Below are 17,908 nucleotides of genomic sequence, written 5' to 3'. Positions count from 1 at the left end.
AAATGCACCGCTGGAAAAAAATGCATATTAAACACACAAAAAGGCACTTTGCCATCAGCCGCGCTTCCCCCGCCGCTCCAGAATAACCACACTTTACATAATTCTCCCTCTCCACCTCCGAATTAATTTCGCAGACAGAGGCAGAGGCAACCCTCTGACAATAGCGGAGGGGAGACTCAGCGGCGGCGGGGGGAGTGGGGCTGGGGGCTGCTGGGGGACGGCCTTGCTCTGAGCCGGGGGCACGGCAGTAATGGGATTTGGAGCTGGGGGAAACAGAGAGGTTTGGGGGAGGGGGGGGACGGATGCCTGAGGGGTTTGGGAAAAGTGAGTCCAGTCCACAGGTGAGGGCTGTGGGTAAAGGGTGGATGTACCCAGCTGTGGGGTGGAGCGCTCTCGTACTCCTGCCTTGGGTGCTGGGGATGGGCCTCCTTGGGGTGGGACTTGTGGGGTGATGCCCACCCTAAACAGGCAAGTCTTGGGCCAGGTGTTTCCTATAAGGGACAACCCCTCATTGGTGCTGACCTCCGCCAGGCATGTGGGTGCACCAAAAGGACACCATGAGGCCGTGTTACCCACCCAGGCTGACACTCCCAAAGTAGCATCCCTCTAGGAAACCCCCGGGAAGCTGCCCTATTTTATTGGCTCTGAAGGCACCATGCCCTGCACCCCAGCACTGCCGAGGGAGCACAGCGGGCGGAGCGGGGGTCTGGCGGTGATGGTGTGGGGGGTTCATGTGGCTGAGTGCTCCGCACTGAGGGGCTGACAGAGGTGAGGGCGGATGGCGGAGGTTGGCACCGCGCTGCTTTGCATTTTCAATGACAGACCCATGCCGGGTGCTCGGGAGAGTGGAAAAATCTTATTTGTCACCTGCTGGCGATGCGCGGAGGCTCCCGCGCCGCGGCTAATCTTGGGGAAAATGAGGATGCCGGCGGGGTGGCCCGCGGGATGGGCAGGGCGGAGTGGGGCTGGCAGCTGGGTGATGATGAGCGCCGGGCCACGGGATGCTCACACCCACCTGGTGATCTCTTGGGTGTGTTGGCCCCATGGCACGGATCCTGCTGTTGCGTGGGCTGGGCAGTGCTTGGGCATCCAGAAGCAGGTGCCCTGTCCCCCAGCCCAGTCTGCAAAGGGGTAAGCTCTTTTCTTCCATTCCAGCTCCAGCAGCAGCTGCTTGTCTTGCAGTACCAGTTCCACAGGTTGGGACTGCCTGCATATCCTCTCAGGGCACTCAATGGGCTTTTTTGGGAAAGTCAGCAATTGGAAGAGGGTGCAGGCACTGCCTGATGCCCCATAGTTACCCACAGGTGCCCATCCCACACCTGCTGTACCCAGGCTTTTTGAGATGCCAACACCTGCGGGACACCGCAGCACTCTGCGGCCAGCTCAGATTTATCCATTATTTTATATCCACACGCCTTTAATTTTTACAGCCCTGTTGGAGCACTACCCAGGGCTGTTAATAACACCAGGCCCTCCCTGCCCCCCCATGTGCATCCATCATGCTCCAACCAAGGTACCAAGTGTGTCTCAGGCCTGGGTAAGTGCAGGCATGGGGAGTCCCATGCTCCTGTCTTCCAGCCAGCACCCTCATGAGCAGCAGGATTGGATTCCCTGTGCCCACCCATGAAGCAGCCTGACTGGATGCCCTTGCATCCCTCTGGGGTTGGTGATACCTGGTTGCTTAGGATGCCTGAGCCTGAGGTGTCTCTCGTGGGATTCATAATTCTCTCTGCCTTGACGTGTGCCCCACGGAAGCTGAGCCGCAACACCTGAGTTTGTGTTTAGTGTGCCAGGTACACATGGATGGCAGTGAGTGCTTAATTGTGAGAATGTGTGTGAAGACGCAGTGTGTGTCTGTGCTGGTGCATGTCAGTGTGTGTGGGTGTACATGTGATGCACACGTGTGCCACTGCCTGTGCAGGTGATGCTGGGTCTGGCTGCTGCAGAAGGCACCGTGCCTGGGCCATGGCCAGCAGCCCAGCACAGGAAAGAGCAGCCTCAGCAGCCCCAGGCACCATGAGCTGTGCCTGGGGCCAGCCCACAGTACCCACAGGACAAGACAGCAGGTCCCTCATCAGTGAGCCACCTGTGCCATGACAAGCAGGACCCCATGCCACAGCACAGCACCCAGTATGTGCTGTCCCTCCCCAGCACCCAGGAGACCCAGAGCCCACTCTGAGCACCCAGGGATGTGCTGGCACAGGAGAGTGAGGGTAGCAGGGCACCCTGAACACAACAGGTCATGGGGGTCCACAGTACCCAGGCACTGCAGGGGGCCACCGTGGGAATTGCTGGGCTATAAATCTCCTTGCTGGGCCCCCCCGTGGCAGAGCAGCTCACGATATTTATGTTGGGGATTTATCTGCAATGCAGTTTAATATTCCCGGACCTTTAGCATGTGTGTTTGAATGCATGGCTCCCTCCTCGTGCCACCCCTGCCACCCCCCCAGTGCCCACCCTCTCACCCGGAGCCTTTCAGGCTCTGTCTCCTGCCCACCCACAGTCCTGTCCCCTTGCACCCACTCTGGCAGAACGGGACAGGGCCGTGCCGAGCCCCCCAGGGTGCCCGGGCAGAGAGGGGGTGCCGTGCCGCCGGGATGCTCCTGGCACAGGCCGTCGGCCGTGCCCACCCGTGTCCCTCCCGGGTGTCCGGCTGCCGGGGGATGGCGGCAGGGTCCCTGCACGGGAAGTGCCAGGCGGACTGGCACTGCCAGCCCTGTGCCAGCTCCCCCGGGGTGAAGGGGCGCAGGGACACCTCTGCCCTACCTCCCCGCCAGCGAGGATGAGGTAAGGCTGGCGGGTGGCACAGGGCTGCTTCTTTTGCATAATAATCTCGTTAATGGAGCCTGGCCTGCGGGAGAGCCGGGCTGGAGACACCACCCCCTCCCCGCCCCGCCGCCTCCCTCCGGCCCCGCCGCTCCGCCAGCCGCGGCGCGGGGCGCGGAGCGGAGCGCGGGGCGCGCAGCCGGACGGGTGGCGCGGGGTCGGCCGGCCCCCAGCAGCCTCCTGGCACCCCCTGAGAGAGCCGCTGAGCACCCCCAGGGCCCCCCGAACATCCCGGACAGCGTCCCCGAGCATCCCGGCAGCGGCGCCCCAGCATCCCGGGAGCATCTTCCAAGTATCTCGGTGAGCAAACGACGAGCGACCCTCAAGCATCCGCGTAATCCCCGGGCAGCAAAACGAAGATCATCCCCCCAGCATCCCTCCAGTACCTCGGTGAGCACCCCGCGAGCAGTTCGGGAAGCAGTCCCCGTATCTACCGGCGAGCACTCCCCGAGTATCCCCCGAATATCCCGGGCATCATCCCGGGGAGCACTTCCCGAGCGTTCCTCGAGCAATCCTCGAGCATGCCCCCGAGCACCAAAGGCATCATCCCGGCCGGCATCTCCCTAGCACCTCGCGAGCATTTCCCTACCATCCCGGCAAGCGCCTTCCCGAACATCCTGGGCGGGCAGCATCCTCCGAGCATCGCGGGCAGCATCCCCCGGGAACCCTCGAGCGTCCCCTGAGCATCTCGGGCAGCGTACTGAGCAGCATCCCTCGAGCTCCCCGGGCAGCCCCTGGCTCCCCCACGCTTTGCCGTGCCGGCTGCTGTCCCCGCTAACTTTCCGACGGCAGCAGCTCCCTGGCACGGGCACTGCCGGGCTGCTGCGCCGGGGCACAACTTTGCCCAAGTTGTGGAAGGAATGGGGGTGCGGGGGAGCCCCGATGTGGGGATACTGGCCACCTCCCGAGCAGCTTTTTGTCCCCAACCCGTCTTCCCCCACCTGCAAATCCAGATACCATTCTGCACCAAGCAAGAAGCGGGATCTCTTTTTGAATCCCCCCCAACCCATTTATGTGCCCACCCTCCTTTCCCCGTGGGCAGACCCCCTCCTCCCCAGCATGTCACCCTGGCAGACACCCCTGCCTGCCGTGCACCAGCCAGAGGAGAGGGGTTGGGTGGATCGTGGTGGTGATTGTGGGGGAATGTTGTGATGTGTCCACGGGGTGCAGGGTTCCCCCCAGACTGGAATTAACTTTGTTCGCACATCACGCACTGTGCCACGATTTGACACAATGCAATGCAACACGGCGCACCACCACCCCACACAGCACAATGCAACACCGCCCGCCACGGCGCAGCACCATCCGTGCAACCCAACGTGGGGCCACACAACCTGACCCAGCCCACGGCACCCCAACCCAACAGCTCCCCTCACAATTCTCCCCAAAGCCCCTCTTCCCATGGATGAGGCTGCTCACCCCATCCATACCCCACCCAGAGAGACCGGCTGCCCTGTGCTCCCCTGGTTGGGAAGGGGTCTCATGGTGCTGAGTTTGGGTTTACTGGAACGCCTCGGACATCCACCCAGCGTGGGTGCTCTGGCTGGAGCGCTGTGTGGGTGTGGGGGGTGTGAGATTAGCTGTGCCAGAGACTGAAACCTGCCATCATGCAGGTGTCCTGCATGCAGATGACCTGCCCTGTCACCAAAGGAACTAGCAGAGGGGACAGCCATGGGGTAGAGGTGCCACGAAGCTCCTGGCACTATGGACAATCTCAGTGCCAGCAGTGGGGCACATAAGGGGATGGATATACAGGCAGCCATGATGAAAAGAAGCAACCCCCCCACCCTTGCTCCTCCCAACCCCCCCTTATCCATCTCCTCTGCCTTTTCCAGGAGCTTCCTTACTCACCCGGACATCACCACTTCCCCGTGGCAGGCACGGCTCCGGCATGAACTGTGGGCTGCCTGAGCCTGCCCTCCGCCTGCCCTGAGCCCCCTGCACCAGCGCTGCTGGCAGGGAGCCCCATTCCCGGCCATGGAGAAGACCTACTCGTTGACAGCACACTATGATGAGTTTCAGGAGGTGAAGTACGTGAGCAAGTACCAGAGCGGGACCCTGCCCAACGGCTTCGCCCTCCAGCTGGGCGCGGGGGCCAAGAAGCGCCGTGGGGGGCTGCCACGCTGGAGCCGCCGGGAGGTCTGTCTGCTCTCAGGGCTGGTCTTCGCTGTGGGGCTCTGCGTCATCTTGACGTGCATGTTGGTCCTCAAGTACCTGGCGACCGAAGGGGACAGCTACTGCCTGGAGGGGTGCCAGGAGAAGAAGGCCTTCCTGCGGGCATCCCGCTTCCTAAATGCCAACATGGATGCTACCATTGACCCTTGCCAGGACTTCTACTCCTTCGCCTGTGGCGGCTGGCTCCGGCGACACGGCATCCCTGAGGACAAGCTGGTGTACGGCACCATCGGGGCCATCGCCGAGCAGAACGAGGCCAAGCTGCGGGCGCTGCTGAGCCGCCCCGTGCGGCGCCGAGCCCGCGACTCGGCAGAGAGGAAGGTCAAGGAGTTTTTCCGCTCGTGCCTGGACCGGGCTGAGATCGATCGGCTCGGCCCCCGGCCCATGCTGGAGGTCATTGGGGACTGCGGTGGCTGGGATGCCCCTCCGGACCGCAGGGACATCAACGAGCTGCTCTACAAGACACAGGGCGTCTACAGTGCGGCCGTGCTCTTCTCCCTCACTGTCAGCCTGGACGAGAGGAACACTTCCCGCTACGTCATCCGGGTGAGGGCACCGTGCCCCTGCGGCTGTCCCCTGCCCCAGCCACCCAGCAGTGCCGCTGACACCTGCCTGATGTCACTGTCCTCGTTGCAGAGGCACTGAGTGCCTGCGCAGCGCCTGGGCTTGGCTATAGCAGATGGCTGGGGTGGGGACCCCTCCTGTCCCTGGGGACCCTCCTGTCTTTCCAGCATGGGACCCCTGTGTCAGACTACCCTGGGGTGAGGGTGGCACCTCCAGGACAGGGCTGGGGACACGGGCAGAGGGATGCACCGAGTGAGGCAGTGCCGTCTGCCTGGGTGCTGCAGAGAGCCCAGCAGGGCACCAGGGTCTCCAGAGTGCTGGCAGCCGAGCCCCTCACCTTGGCATTGTGGCTGCCAGCTGTACACAGGGGGCAAGACCCAGGCAGAGGCAGGGAGATGCCCACCAAATGTGCCAGGGCATTTTCCCATGGCTTTCTCAGTCTTTCCCACCCCTGCCAGACCACATCACTCACCCTGAGGTACCAGCAGAATACAGGTGGGCTTTATCTGGCTGGCCAAGTCTCTTGGTGGGCATGGGGTGCACTGGTGGGCATGGTGGGAGTACAGCAATGGCACAGCGGGGATGCGTGGTGGGGTCGGTGATGGGCAAGGAGGTGGGCAGGGGAAGGGTGGGCACGGGTGCGCATGGTAATGGCGTGGTGGGGGCGAGGTGGTGGTGATGGCGAGGGCAGCGGGGGGACACAGCGGTGGAGACGAGCCGCCCTGCTCCCTGTGAGACGGAGGGGCTGTGGGATGTGGGTGTGAGGGGCTGTGGGATGTGGGTGTGAGGGGCTGTGGGATGGCAGTGTGAGCGGCTGTGCGGGGCCGGGGCGGCTCGCTGCCCGCTCCGGCCGCGCGTGTGTGACACTAGAGGGAGCGTCTGTCCCAGGGAAAGGGCGGAGCGGGGCCCGAGAGCGCGGGGTGGCACCCCGTGGGCGTGCGGAGAGATGGGTGCGACAGCCAGGGCTGGGGGTCAGGGCTTGGGGGTCGGGGGGTGTGATTTGGGATGGGTGTGAGCGGACGGGGTGTATGAGGGGCTGCGGTGTGTGCGAGGGCTGCAGGTTTCAGCGCCCGTCCGGGAAAGCAAAGGGGGCAGGGGGGAGGAAGGACATGGGGGAGGAAGGACATGGGGGAGGAAGGGGTGCCTGGCTCAGCCCAGCGCCCTCCCTCTGCTCACCCACTGCCCGTCTCTTGCCCCAGATCGACCAGGACGGGCTGACCCTGCCCGAACGTACCCTCTACCTGGGGCAGGATGAGGAGAGCGAGAAGGTGAGGAGGGCACAACGATGCCTTGGGGACAGCAGGAGAGGGACCAGCAGCCAGCATGGTTGGCAGACAGAGGGCACCTCACTGCCAGCAGTGCTGGGCACTGGGGTGACATAGGACAGTGGGGGGTGGCCCTGAGCATCCCTTCCCCCTGAACAGATCCTGGCCGCATACCGAGTGTTCATGGAGCGACTGCTCACCCTCCTGGGGGCTGAGAATGTGGAGCAGAAAGCCCAGGAAATCCTGCAGCTGGAGCAGCACCTCGCCAATGTGAGGGGGATGCATACCATGAACTTTGGGGTGCCCTTGTCCAGCCCTTGGACATCTCAGTCACAGAGTTTTGGGGACATCCATATCTGCTCCTGAGCAATCTCTTTCCAATCCCTCCATGGGGACTTCCACTCCCAGCCCTTGGGGACCTTCAGACCTGGAACTTGGGGAATCTCATCCTCTTCAGGACCTCACAGCAGAGCTTCAGGGACCCAGTCCCACATCCTGAAAACTCCCATTCCCAGCCCTTGGGATAACCTCTCCAGCCCCACATCTGTTCCTTGTGAGAGCACTCTGGGCCCTTGTAAACTCTATATCCAGGTCTTGGGGACCTTAGTCTGGACGTTGGTGGGACATGTGTAGCCATTCTTCAGATAACCCAGTTTCTTGGGACCTTCTGACCAGCCCTCAGGGTCCCACTGGCAGCAGAGGGTTCCTGGGGAAGGATGTGGGTCAATACCCACATCAGAGATGCCCTGTTGCCCATACCTGTGCCCCATCCCAGTGTACTATCCCTGTGTCACCCTCAAGGCGGGCAGTGGGATGATGACAGCCATGCCCACCCTGTGCAGATCACGGTGTCCGAGTATGACGACGTGCGGAGGGACGTCGGCAGCATGTACCACAAAGTGACCCTGGCCGAGCTGCAGCGCATCACTCCCACTGTGAGTACCCCTGGTGCCAGCCTGTCAGCCTGTCCCCCATCTTCCTTTGCCCCACACTTGTCCCTGTCCCCCTGCTCCATGCCCTTAATGCCCACCACCTGTCCCAGTTAAATCCACTTGAGGATAATGCACTCCTCTGGTGGGAGGCTGGAAAGCCTGGAGGGGGTCCCCTCCAGGGTGGCATGGAGTGGGGGTCCCCATGCCCCCTGACAGAGTGCCTGCCCTGGCAGCTCAAGTGGAAGCGCTTGCTGGACCGCATCTTCCACGACAACTTCTCGGAGGAGGAGGAGGTGGTGCTGCTGGCCACCGACTACATGCACAAGGTGTCCAACCTCATCCGTGTGACACCCAGCAGGTGAGGGGGGCTGGCACCCCCTGTGCCCCTGGCACCTTTCCCAGCCTGGCAGGGGGCACAGGACAGCTGTGCCTTGAACCTCCCACCATCACCCTCCTCCTGGTGCTGGGCACAGGAAATCTGGGAAAGCTTGTGGGAAAAGGCGCTGTGGTGAGCCCCAGAGCATCCTGGTGGTGCCTGGACACCTGCTGAGCCACTCATGCTAGAGATCAGCAGACTCATCACACGTCAGGGAGGGACATGGTGCCAGATGTCCCTGTGCCCCCACCAGCCATGGCCCCCTGTGTCCCTGAGCAGAGGTGTCCCCGAGCAGGGCGTCCCCATCCTGGCACATGTTCCCACCCTCCCCTGTGCCTGGGGACATGCTGAGGGCTGCTGCCGTCCCTGTCACAGGATCCTTCACAACTACATGCTGTGGCGCATCGTGGTGGTGCTGAGCGAGCACCTCTCCACCCCCTTCCGCGATGCCATCCACGAGCTCTCCAAGGAGATGGAGGGCAGCGAGAAGCAGCTGGAGCCGGGTAAGGTCTGCCTGAGCCAGGCCAACAAGCACTTCGGCATGGCCCTGGGAGCTCTCTTCGTTGAGGAGCACTTCTCCTCTGCCAGCAAAGCCAAGGTAAGTGATGCTCCCATCACCTTGCCAAAGTGCCTGCTGCCCCCACCAAGGGCTGTCTGGCCAGTGATGGATGGTGGGGATGCCGTGCCAGCACCGTGGTGACCCACCATAGGTGCAGCAGCTGGTGGAGGACATCAAATACATCCTCGACCAGCGCCTGGATGAGCTGGACTGGATGGATGAGGAAACACGGAGAGCAGCCAGGGCCAAGGTAGTGGCCCCTAGCACACACTCCTGTCTTTGGCTCCATCACCAGTGTGGGGGCACATGGGGTAGGGGCCTGAACCCACCACTCATTTTGCCCACAGCTCCGCTATATGATGGTGATGATTGGGTACCCCGATTTCCTCCTGAAGCCAGAGGCCATCAACAAGGAGTATGAGGCAAGGGATAGCCCGGGAGCATGTGAGGACATGGGCACATGGTGGGGGAAGATAGTCCCCATTTCTGCATCAGGCTCTGTGGAGATGCCACCCCAATACAAGCTCCCTCCTGGTGCTCACTGTGCTCACTGCTGGCAGGGTGCCCCACACCAGCAGTGCCATACAGTCCCTGGGGTCTGGGATGATGTCTCCTTGCCCACATTGCAGCTCCCAGAGCTCAGCCCCATCCTTGGCAAGGGCTGGTGGTGCTGGGGTGGCTCAGGGGCGTCACGGAGCTGACAGAGAAGCAGCTGCCCCTGTGGTCACAGAGCATGGGACATGAGAACACACTTGTGACACAGCCATACAGTTGCCAAGGTTCACAGGGGTGGGAGGACACCACAGGCCTGCCCTCCACAGCCTTGGGGCTGGCATCTCCCCTGATGTGGCTGTGCCCCCCCAGTTTGAGGTGGATGAGAAGACCTACTTCAAGAACATCCTCAACAGCATTGCCTTCAGCATCAGGCTCTCAGTGAAGAAGATCCGGCAGGAGGTGGATAAGTCCGCGTGGGTATCCCCTTGCCCTGGGGTGACATGGAGGGGCCCAGCATGGTGCCACCAGTGTCCCCTGACCCCATGCCCGGATGCAGCCCACAGGCTGTAGGACGAAGGGCACAGGGATGCCAGGAGTGCCCCCCTGTTCCCCAGCTGTGCAGAGGGATGGCACTTCCATGTCCCTCGGTGTTGTGCAGCCCAGCACTGCTGTCTCTCCTCGCAGGTGGCTGCTGCCTCCCCAGGCCCTGAACGCCTACTACCTGCCCAACAAGAACCAGATGGGTAAGCACTGTCTGCCCCCGATCCGCCCTTGGGGAGGGAGCAGGGAGGATCTGGGATGGGGGCAAGGCCCAGGGCCCCGTGGTGCTGGATGATGCTGTGGGTGGGTACAGGGCAGGGTGACACCCAACTGCAATGTTCTCCTGTGTCCCCAGTGTTCCCTGCTGGCATCCTGCAGCCCACACTCTACGACCCCGAGTTCCCGCAGTGAGTGTGGGGCTGGGGGTTGGCCGGGGGTTGCCATCTCATGGGGTCACCCCCATCCCTGCCAGCACCATGCTCTCCACCCTCTCACCTCTGTTCCCCACACAACAGGTCACTGAACTATGGTGGGATTGGCACCATCATTGGGCACGAGCTGACCCATGGCTACGATGACTGGGGTGAGTGTCCCTCCTGTATCCTGCCCGGATGTGAGGATGGGCTGAGGCAGCCAGGCAGGACGCCTGGGTCCCTTGGGACTACTGGAGGTGGGGCTGCCTCAACAGGGGGACAGTATGACCGGCACGGGAACCTGGTGCACTGGTGGACAGAGCGCTCATACAGCAAGTTCCTGAAGAAGGCACAGTGCATCGTCAACCTCTACGACAACTTCACCGTCTACAACCAGAGGGTGAGACCCCCTCTGGGCACTGCCCAGCAGGGTACAGCTGTCTCACAGTGGGGTCCCTGCTGCCCCATCGCTTAGGGCTGGGTGTCTGCAGGAGAACTGACTCTGCCCTGCCCAGCCCTGGGACCCAACAATTCATCACACCTTAGCTGGAAAATTCCTCAGGGCTGCAGCAGCCTCAGTGCCAACGTAGGGATGGGGACACCTCTGTTCATGCTGGCATTTCTCCTCTCTCGGCAGGTGAATGGCAAACACACACTGGGGGAGAACATCGCTGACATGGGGGGGCTCAAACTCGCCTACTACGTAAGTGTCCCCCCCTCCCCGGGTGTCACAGCCATGGGCAGCTGCTTCTGCCATCCCTGTTGAGTGGGAGGAGACCCCCCAACCCCTCCTTACTCCCTGCAGCCAGGGATGGGCTCGATCCTGATTGCCAGTGGCTGGGGGCTTGGGGGGGTCCAGGGTGGGTTTGGGGAGTGGCCAGGCCATGCTGAGGGCATCCCTTGTTCTCCAGGCCTACCAGAAGTGGGTGCGGGAGCACGGCCCTGAGCACCCCCTGCACCACATGAAGTACACACACGACCAGCTCTTCTTCATCGCCTTTGCCCAGGTGAGCCCCTGTCCTCCTCACACGTAACAGCTATTGGGGCAGGAGGGTCACCTTGTGTGGGGCCAGCAGCCCAAAGGGGTGGGAGAGAACCCTGCGGGCACAGGGCCAATGGCCAGGAGCTGGACTCAGCTGCATCAGCAGATCCTGGGCTCAGGTACAGAGCTCAGCCCTGAACCCCACACTGCCCTGCTGCTCCTGTGGACTCTACAATAATAAATTAGTATGTTCCCCATGACTTCAGAAGCTCCACAGTAACAAATACATTTGATCCCAAAATTCTGGGAAACCCTGCCGCCAGGCAGCTAACAACCCCGGAGACCCTACAATAACAAACGTGACTCCATGCTCTCCCAACCCACTCAGACCATGAACACAGGCTCCTGGGAGACCCTACAAAAACAAATTCAATCAGGGCACAATTGCTCCCAATCCCCAGCAGCCAGAAGGGCCATGGTGTCCTGGTGGTTGCCAGGACCCAGGCTGCCCCATGGGGTTTGTCCATGGAACCTTTGTTCTCTGCAGAACTGGTGCATCAAGCGGAGATCCCAGTCCATCTACCTGCAGGTGCTGACAGACAAGCACGCCCCGGAGCACTACAGGTATGGGTGCTCCCAAAATGGGGTGGACTTGGGGCATGGTGGGTGCCAGCCTTCCCCACAGATGACAGTGTTGTGCAAAGTGGGATGAGCACTCCTTTGGAAGGCGGGTGCCAGCAGAGCTTGGGTGACATCCCTGGGGCAGGGCTGGGGTGCTGCTGGGGTGAGCACTTGCTGTGAGTGGGGTGCGAGGCAGCAGTGCCAGGGGGCAGGGGGTGCCCAGATCTGAGCTCCTCCCCTCTCCTGGCAGGGTCCTGGGCAGTGTCTCACAGTTTGAGGAGTTTGGACGGGTGTTCCACTGCCCCAAGAACTCGCCCATGAACCCAGTGCACAAGTGCTCAGTGTGGTGAGGCCGATCCCACTCCAGCAGGCTGGGACCCTCCATCCCCTCCCCTGCCTAAGTGACACCCTGTGCCCACTGCCCAACTTCCCATCTCCCCTTCCTATTGTCCAGGTAAAGGGGTGCCACGGGGGGTCACCCCAAAGGCAGGCACTGCCCTAGGGGTGTAGGCAGCAGAGACACTCGGGCCGGGCAGCTGCCTCCTGCCCATCCACCTCCCATCCGCTGCCCTGCGCGCTGAGGAACACCTTGTTCCATGGAGGAACAAGGGCACGCCCAGGCACCCCTGTGCCCCCTTTTCTGTCCACCTAGCCCAAACCCTTCACCCAGCCCTACCACATCCATCCCAGCATCAGTCAAGGCAGGGGGAGGACTCCAGAGTTCCCAAGGGCCTGCCCCATGCCAAAAGCCTCCCCTGCACGGTGCCCTCCTCCCCGTGCCAGCCCCCTCCTGTCCATGCAGCAGCCCCGCCGAGGTGGGGCACAGTGGTGCAGCCGGGCCGGGCGGTGCCAGCCTGCCCGGGAGCACATGCACACGGACACTGCTGTATTTTTTTCTGCTGTTTCTGGTCAATAAAGCACTGGATATGCTGGGTGGCTGCCAGGGGCCATGGCCAGGGAATGGGGGCAGTGGGCAGCACCCCCAGCCCTGCCCACATGGCACAGGCACTCCCACTGCACCAACACGCCTCTCCCACAGGGTCACACTGTGTGTTTATTGATCACCCCACTGCCCGCGATTTGGTGTCCCCATGGCTGCTGCATCCACACCAGGGGTGCTTCAGAAAGCTGCCAACACGTGCCACAGCATGGGGAGGGAGGCCGTGTGGGGTGCCCTGGGGACATGGGGTCAGCGGAAGAGGGGCAGAAGGAGGGCAGGCAGGAGCAGGGCCAGGGGGGTGGCGCGGATGCCAGGGGCAGAGTCCCGTTGGCGGCAGTCGGTGTAGGGCTCGATGCAGGCGGCGTAGGCCATGGCGTGAGCTACATAGGTCTGCTCCTGCACCCCGTGGAAGAGGTGGGCCATGGGGCCCTTGGCCAGGATGGCCACGTCCTCACCACCATGGGTCTCTGACTCCAGGGGCACAGCCGCCTGTGGCTGGTAATCGAACTGCACTGGGGAGGGAAAAGAAAGATGTGAGGGGGGACAGTGATGGCCCTCAGCAACACCCCACCTCCCAGCCATGGTCCCTGTGCCCTTACTTGCTGTGGCTGGGTCCACATTGGGCCGTACACCACCTCGGTATCCTGGCCCATTCCCATAGAGAATTGATGTGTAGTTCTTCCCGTCGGTGGTTTTCTTTTGGCCCAGGGCTGTGGAAGGGGAAATAGGGGAGGAGGAGGATCAGCCATGGAACACCCATGTCATCCCGATGGCCATAGTCAGGGTGCCACAGGGCTGGCAGTCCCCAGGAGAGGGCAGAGCCCCACCGAAGATGGAGGAGCCACGCAGGGTGTAGCCACCGAAGGCGAAGACGTGCGAGTGGTCAGCTGTGATGACGGTGAGGGTCTCAGCCTCATCTGTCATGGTTCCTGCCCGCTCAATGGCCTGGTCAAACTCCACAGCCTCCGTCAGTGCCTTATGGGGTGAACCTTCATGGTGGCCGTGGTCGATTCTACCACCTGCAGATCGGCACCCACGGTGGGCTGGGGGCCGACAGCAGCACACACACCTCCTGTCCCCAGCCTACAGCCCCCTCTCACTGGCCCCAGGGGCACGAGCCCCAACTTATCTTCCACAAAGAGGTAGAAGCCTTTGGGGTTCCTGCTCAGGATGGTGATGGCTGCCTCCGTCATCTCGGTGAGTGACGGGTCCAGGGTGGTGTTACGCACCTGGTTGTACTTGGTGTCCCCGGGTTCAAAGAGACCTGTGAGGGAATGTGTTGGGGACAACATCAGTGCCTGTGTGTCCCAACGCCTGTTGGGTCCAGGCACAGGGGTCATTTGTTACCCATCAAATACTTCACGTTGGGGTCGGCGGCAGCAGCCAGCATCTCTGTCCTGTTCCAGACATAGCGGGCACCCTGTGGGCAAATCCCTTACGGGGTCAGTGGGTGCCTGGCCCTGTGCCGGGCAGTGGGCAGAGGAGCGGCCCCGATGCAGCACCCACCGGCCGTGCCTCCAGCCACATGTTGATGAGGTTGTGCCCATCCTCACGGATCCCATTCTGCCTGCTGTCGGCAGGGTACTCGGGGTCCGGCATCCCCACAGGGGTCATGTATTTCCGACCGCCTCCCAGGATCACCTGGAGGGGATGAGGTGGACGAAGTGTTAGTGGGGGTGCCCTGGGAGGGGTCTGTCCCTGCTCTCCTCCTCCCGTGCGTGGGCACTCACGTTGATGTCGACATTGTGGATCAGCTGCCAGGCGATGTCCTTGCAGCCCTGCATCCGCGCCTCCTGGGGCATGCTGGCGTCCGCGTACCAGTCCCGGTTCACCACGTGAGCGTAGGTTCCCGAGGGCGACGCGTGCTGCACCCGTGTCGTGGTCACGACGCCCACTGCCTTCCCTGCCAAAGCCCGCTCATCAGGCCCCACCAAGGGCAACACGGGGTCCCCACCACCAAGCTATGGGATGCTCATGAGGCGAAAGCTCCCAGTGGGGCACCCCTTGTCCCCACAGGGTCCCCGCAGCCCTGCCTCCCCCGTTACCAGCTTTGCGGGCTCGCTCCAGCACGGAGATCACCTCGTTGCCGGCCGTGGTGCTGCACTCCGAGAAGCGGGCGGCTGCGCTCACCCCTATGGTCTTGTAGTTGCCCTTCACCCCACAGAGATAGGCTGTGGCTGTCCCTGCGCTGTCAGGGACCTGCCTGTCCACATTGTAGGTCTGCCGAGGACAGAAGGACTCAGGGCTAGGGTCCCCAGTGAGGTGTTCCCCCAGCACCCACTGCCATGCTGATTCACTCATCCATGGGCATGTGTGGGGTGGCGAGGGACCCCATGCACAATGTACGTGCAGCCCTGGGCTGCCAGCAGCCCCATGCCCAGGATCACCATGGCCCCATGCCCAGGATCACCATGGCCCCTTTCCAGCATGCTGGAATTTACCTTAGACAGAGCCACATAGGGGAAGGCATCCAGGGCAAGAGGGGTCTCAGGGCCCAGCTTCCCCCTCTGCTGTGCCTTAAAGATGCGGGTGGCTGTGATGGTGGGGATTCCAAATCCTGGGCAGAGAGAGAGTCCTGGTCACCCTCTGGACCAGGTGCCCTGCACACATCCTGCACAGCAGAGTTCTGGCCATGTCAGCCTGCTTGCTGGGGTGCCAGCTGGACTCACCGTCCCCAAGGAAAATGATGAGGTTTTTGGCTTCCCGTATCCTGGGCTTGAGTTTTAAGGAGGCATCGATGGCTGCAGCTGCCTGCTTGTACCAGAAGGATGGATTCTCCTCCTCCGCTGGGACAGCGCAAACACCCATCAGTCCCAGCACAACAGCCCAAGCATCCCTGGGGCACCCCTGAAGGGCACCCACAGCCAGGGATCCCTCGTTCCCTGGGCACTCCCATGCTGGGACCTCCTGTCCCACGGACCAGGTGGTTCAGGGGGCTTTTTGGGGAGGGGAGAGACCAGCAGGCTTGCACTGACTGCCTGGCCCCAGGCTCCTGGGGCAGGGAACAAGGGGGGCCAGCAAAACCAGACATCATGGGAAGTCATCTGGTGAGTGGGGTGGGGCCAAATCCATGGTAGGAAGTGGAGATAGAGGATACAGGCACTTCCCCCAGACCAGGCCCCAGCACAGAAGCAAGCAAACACCTGTGGGGAAAATGGTTCCAAACCCCGAGAAGGGCAGGCCCAAATAACCCCCACTAATTCTTCTTCAGCTGGGCAGCCCCAGGTCCCATCCCCAAGCCCTCCTTGTGGCCAGCCAGGCTGACACCCTGCTGCCCTGGACACCCATCGCAGCCAGCCAGGCGCCCATGCCCATCCTTGTCCCCACCTGGGATGACAGCGGTGCTGAGCCCCACGCAGAGGCAGAGGGTGAGGGATGCCAGGAGCTGCATGCTGAGATCTGACAGGCCAATGCTGCTGGCAGTGCCTGTAAATCCAGCAGATATGGGAGGGACTTTGGACGCGGACCAGCCCTAGCAGGGTGTGTGGAGGGGTTCTCCACATCTCGGCTGAGTGCAAAGGCCGTGGGCCTGGGCCGATGTCACCTCCTTGGCACAGCGCCCTGTCCGTGCTTGGCACAGACGAGCTTGGGGCACAGACAGATGCAGGGACAAGAGGAAGTGCAGTGCTGGAAGGAAATCCCGCCCTGGCCACAGTGCTGTGGTGCCAGGCAGGGCAATGCACTGTCCCGGGGTGCCATGGGCAGTGCTGAGCATTGGACCTGGGAAAATGGTGGGCATGGGGAGCACCTGGGCTCACTCGTGCACCGAGCACCCTGCTCTCTTCCCAGGCTTCCATGAGCAGTAAATCCATGGATGCAGACTAAAACTGTGCTACTTGCTCAGCCCTCTATAGGAATGTACCAACCCGTGTGTACCGTGCTCCAACCAGGCAAAGCTGGGGAGGACATTGCCTCCCCTCAGGGACATTTCATCATCTCCTGCACCCCAGTGCCTCCACTGCTGGTCCCAGGGGAGAACCAGGAGCCACAGCAACTGTGGAGGCAGGCACAGGGCAGCATGTCCGGAGGTGATGGCCGCTGTGACCCTCAGCACAGCGGATGGAGACAAAACAGCCTGTGTTTATTGCATGCCTTGGTCCTGTGCACAGTGGGACTCAGGCAGAGCCTCTCAGCCCCTCACCGTGAGGGCAGCCATGCAGAGGGCCAGGAGGGCGAGCAGGGGCTGTGGGGAGCAGCGTGTGCCATGGGAGGCCCTGCGGGCTGCCCTGCACCCAGGCTCTGTGGCATAGGGCTCGAGGCAGGCAGCGTAGGCCATGGCATGGGCGATGTAGTGCTGCTCCTGCACCCCGTGGAAGAGGTGGCCCATGGGGCCCTGGGCCAGCACCACCACGTCTTCCCCAATGTGAGTCTCTGTCTCCAGGGGCACAGCTGCCTGCTGTCTGTAGTCCTTGTCCTCTGCAGGGGGAAGAGGAGAAATGAGGCTGTGGGTCTGGATCCCTGACATGTCGCAGCTCCCATCACTCCTGCATCAGCATGATCTCTGCAGTGGGGTTTCAGGGGTGTGATTTGGGGTGGGTGTGAGTGCCCAGGTGTATGAGGGCCCTGCGTTGTGTGCAAGGGCTGCAGGTTTCAGCGCCAGTCCAGGAAAGCAGAGGGGGCAGGTGGGATGAAGGACATGGGGGAGGAAGGCTGGAGGTGCCCCTGGGTTTGTGGGCAGCGTTGCAGCTGTGTGAGCAGAGCGGGGCTGGTGAAGTGAGCTGTGGGGAGCTGAGACTGAGAGAGAAGAAGGAGAGGGTGCCTGACTCTGTGTGTGTGTGTGTGTGTGTGTGTGTGTGTGTGTGTGTGTGTGTGTGCGCACACAGGGGTAAAGTGGATGCCACGTGTGTAGGGATGTGAGCATCCATAGGTTTGTCCAGAGGGTCGAGTTACCTGTGTGCCTGTGTGTGTGCGAGTGTGCAGGTACGTGCAAGTGTGCTAAGGGATGTGTATGGCTTGCAGGCTGTGCCTGTGGTTACAGCACAGCAGGGCTGTGTGTGAAGAGTGAGGGTGGCCATGCAGCTCGCCATGTGGGCTGCAGCACAGCAGTGGGGCTGGCCATGGGGCAGGTGGGGGACACCAGGGAGCAGGGATGGGGCAGAGAGTGGTGGCAGCACAGGGCAGGCTATGAGGCAGCCTATGTGCCGGTCAGGCCATGGAGCAGGGGCCTGCTCTCTGCCCAGCACTGCCAGCCTGTTGCATGCTGCCTGCTGCAGCTCCAGC

The 17,908-nt window shown here is 62.2% G+C and overlaps 2 protein-coding genes across 3 annotated transcripts; one reads left to right on the top strand and one right to left on the bottom strand.

The window, feature by feature from the left end:
- The first annotated feature begins 2,270 nt into the window (after positions 1 to 2,270).
- Positions 2,271 to 12,784, top strand: ECEL1 (endothelin converting enzyme like 1). 2 transcript variants are annotated; one of them, XM_030280357.4, is made up of 18 exons: positions 2,271 to 3,126; positions 4,662 to 5,547; positions 6,765 to 6,833; positions 6,990 to 7,100; positions 7,673 to 7,765; positions 7,996 to 8,120; positions 8,514 to 8,736; positions 8,849 to 8,947; positions 9,045 to 9,119; positions 9,562 to 9,665; positions 9,877 to 9,935; positions 10,088 to 10,139; positions 10,248 to 10,315; positions 10,421 to 10,545; positions 10,783 to 10,848; positions 11,057 to 11,152; positions 11,675 to 11,751; positions 11,999 to 12,784. In XM_030280357.4, exons 2-18 carry the CDS (start codon positions 4,804 to 4,806, stop codon positions 12,096 to 12,098), a joined length of 2,286 nt encoding a protein of 761 aa, XP_030136217.2. In that variant the 5' UTR covers positions 2,271 to 3,126; positions 4,662 to 4,803; the 3' UTR covers positions 12,099 to 12,784. The 2 variants fall into 2 exon arrangements, with proteins under 2 accessions (XP_030136217.2, XP_030136216.2); XM_030280356.4 differs by having other exon boundaries at positions 2,271 to 3,216.
- LOC100228856 (intestinal-type alkaline phosphatase) lies at positions 12,785 to 16,140 on the bottom strand. Its single transcript, XM_002191329.5, has 11 exons — positions 16,016 to 16,140; positions 15,358 to 15,474; positions 15,130 to 15,245; positions 14,734 to 14,908; positions 14,419 to 14,591; positions 14,195 to 14,329; positions 14,036 to 14,108; positions 13,820 to 13,952; positions 13,516 to 13,709; positions 13,288 to 13,398; positions 12,785 to 13,200 (listed from the first exon to the last, which is right to left on the bottom strand). Exons 1-11 carry the CDS (start codon positions 16,077 to 16,079, stop codon positions 12,938 to 12,940), a joined length of 1,554 nt encoding a protein of 517 aa, XP_002191365.5. The 5' UTR covers positions 16,080 to 16,140; the 3' UTR covers positions 12,785 to 12,937.
- Between the last annotated feature and the right edge of the window lie 1,768 nt (positions 16,141 to 17,908).

This window comes from Taeniopygia guttata, chromosome 9 (genome assembly GCF_048771995.1).
Source record: "Taeniopygia guttata chromosome 9, bTaeGut7.mat, whole genome shotgun sequence".
NCBI classification, from domain to species: Eukaryota; Metazoa; Chordata; class Aves; order Passeriformes; family Estrildidae; genus Taeniopygia; species Taeniopygia guttata.
Note: the sequence above shows the minus strand (reverse complement) of the source record. Positions and strands in the feature narration are given on the sequence as shown.

Bases quoted from the DNA above. Each gene is read 5' to 3' on its own strand.
- ECEL1 (XM_030280357.4), top strand. From the start codon at position 4,804: ATGGAGAAGACCTACTCGTTGACAGCACACTATGATGAGTTTCAGGAG. The intron at 7,101-7,672 runs GTGAGGGGGATG...CACCCTGTGCAG, and splicing joins TGGAGCAGCACCTCGCCAAT to ATCACGGTGTCCGAGTATGA. The intron at 9,120-9,561 runs GCAAGGGATAGC...GTGCCCCCCCAG, and splicing joins CCATCAACAAGGAGTATGAG to TTTGAGGTGGATGAGAAGAC.
- LOC100228856 (XM_002191329.5), bottom strand. From the start codon at position 16,079: ATGCAGCTCCTGGCATCCCTCACCCTCTGCCTCTGCGTGGGGCTCAGC. The intron at 14,330-14,418 runs GTGAGTGCCCAC...CATCCCCTCCAG, and splicing joins TCCACAATGTCGACATCAAC to GTGATCCTGGGAGGCGGTCG. The intron at 13,953-14,035 runs GTAACAAATGAC...ATTCCCTCACAG, and splicing joins CAACGTGAAGTATTTGATGG to GTCTCTTTGAACCCGGGGAC.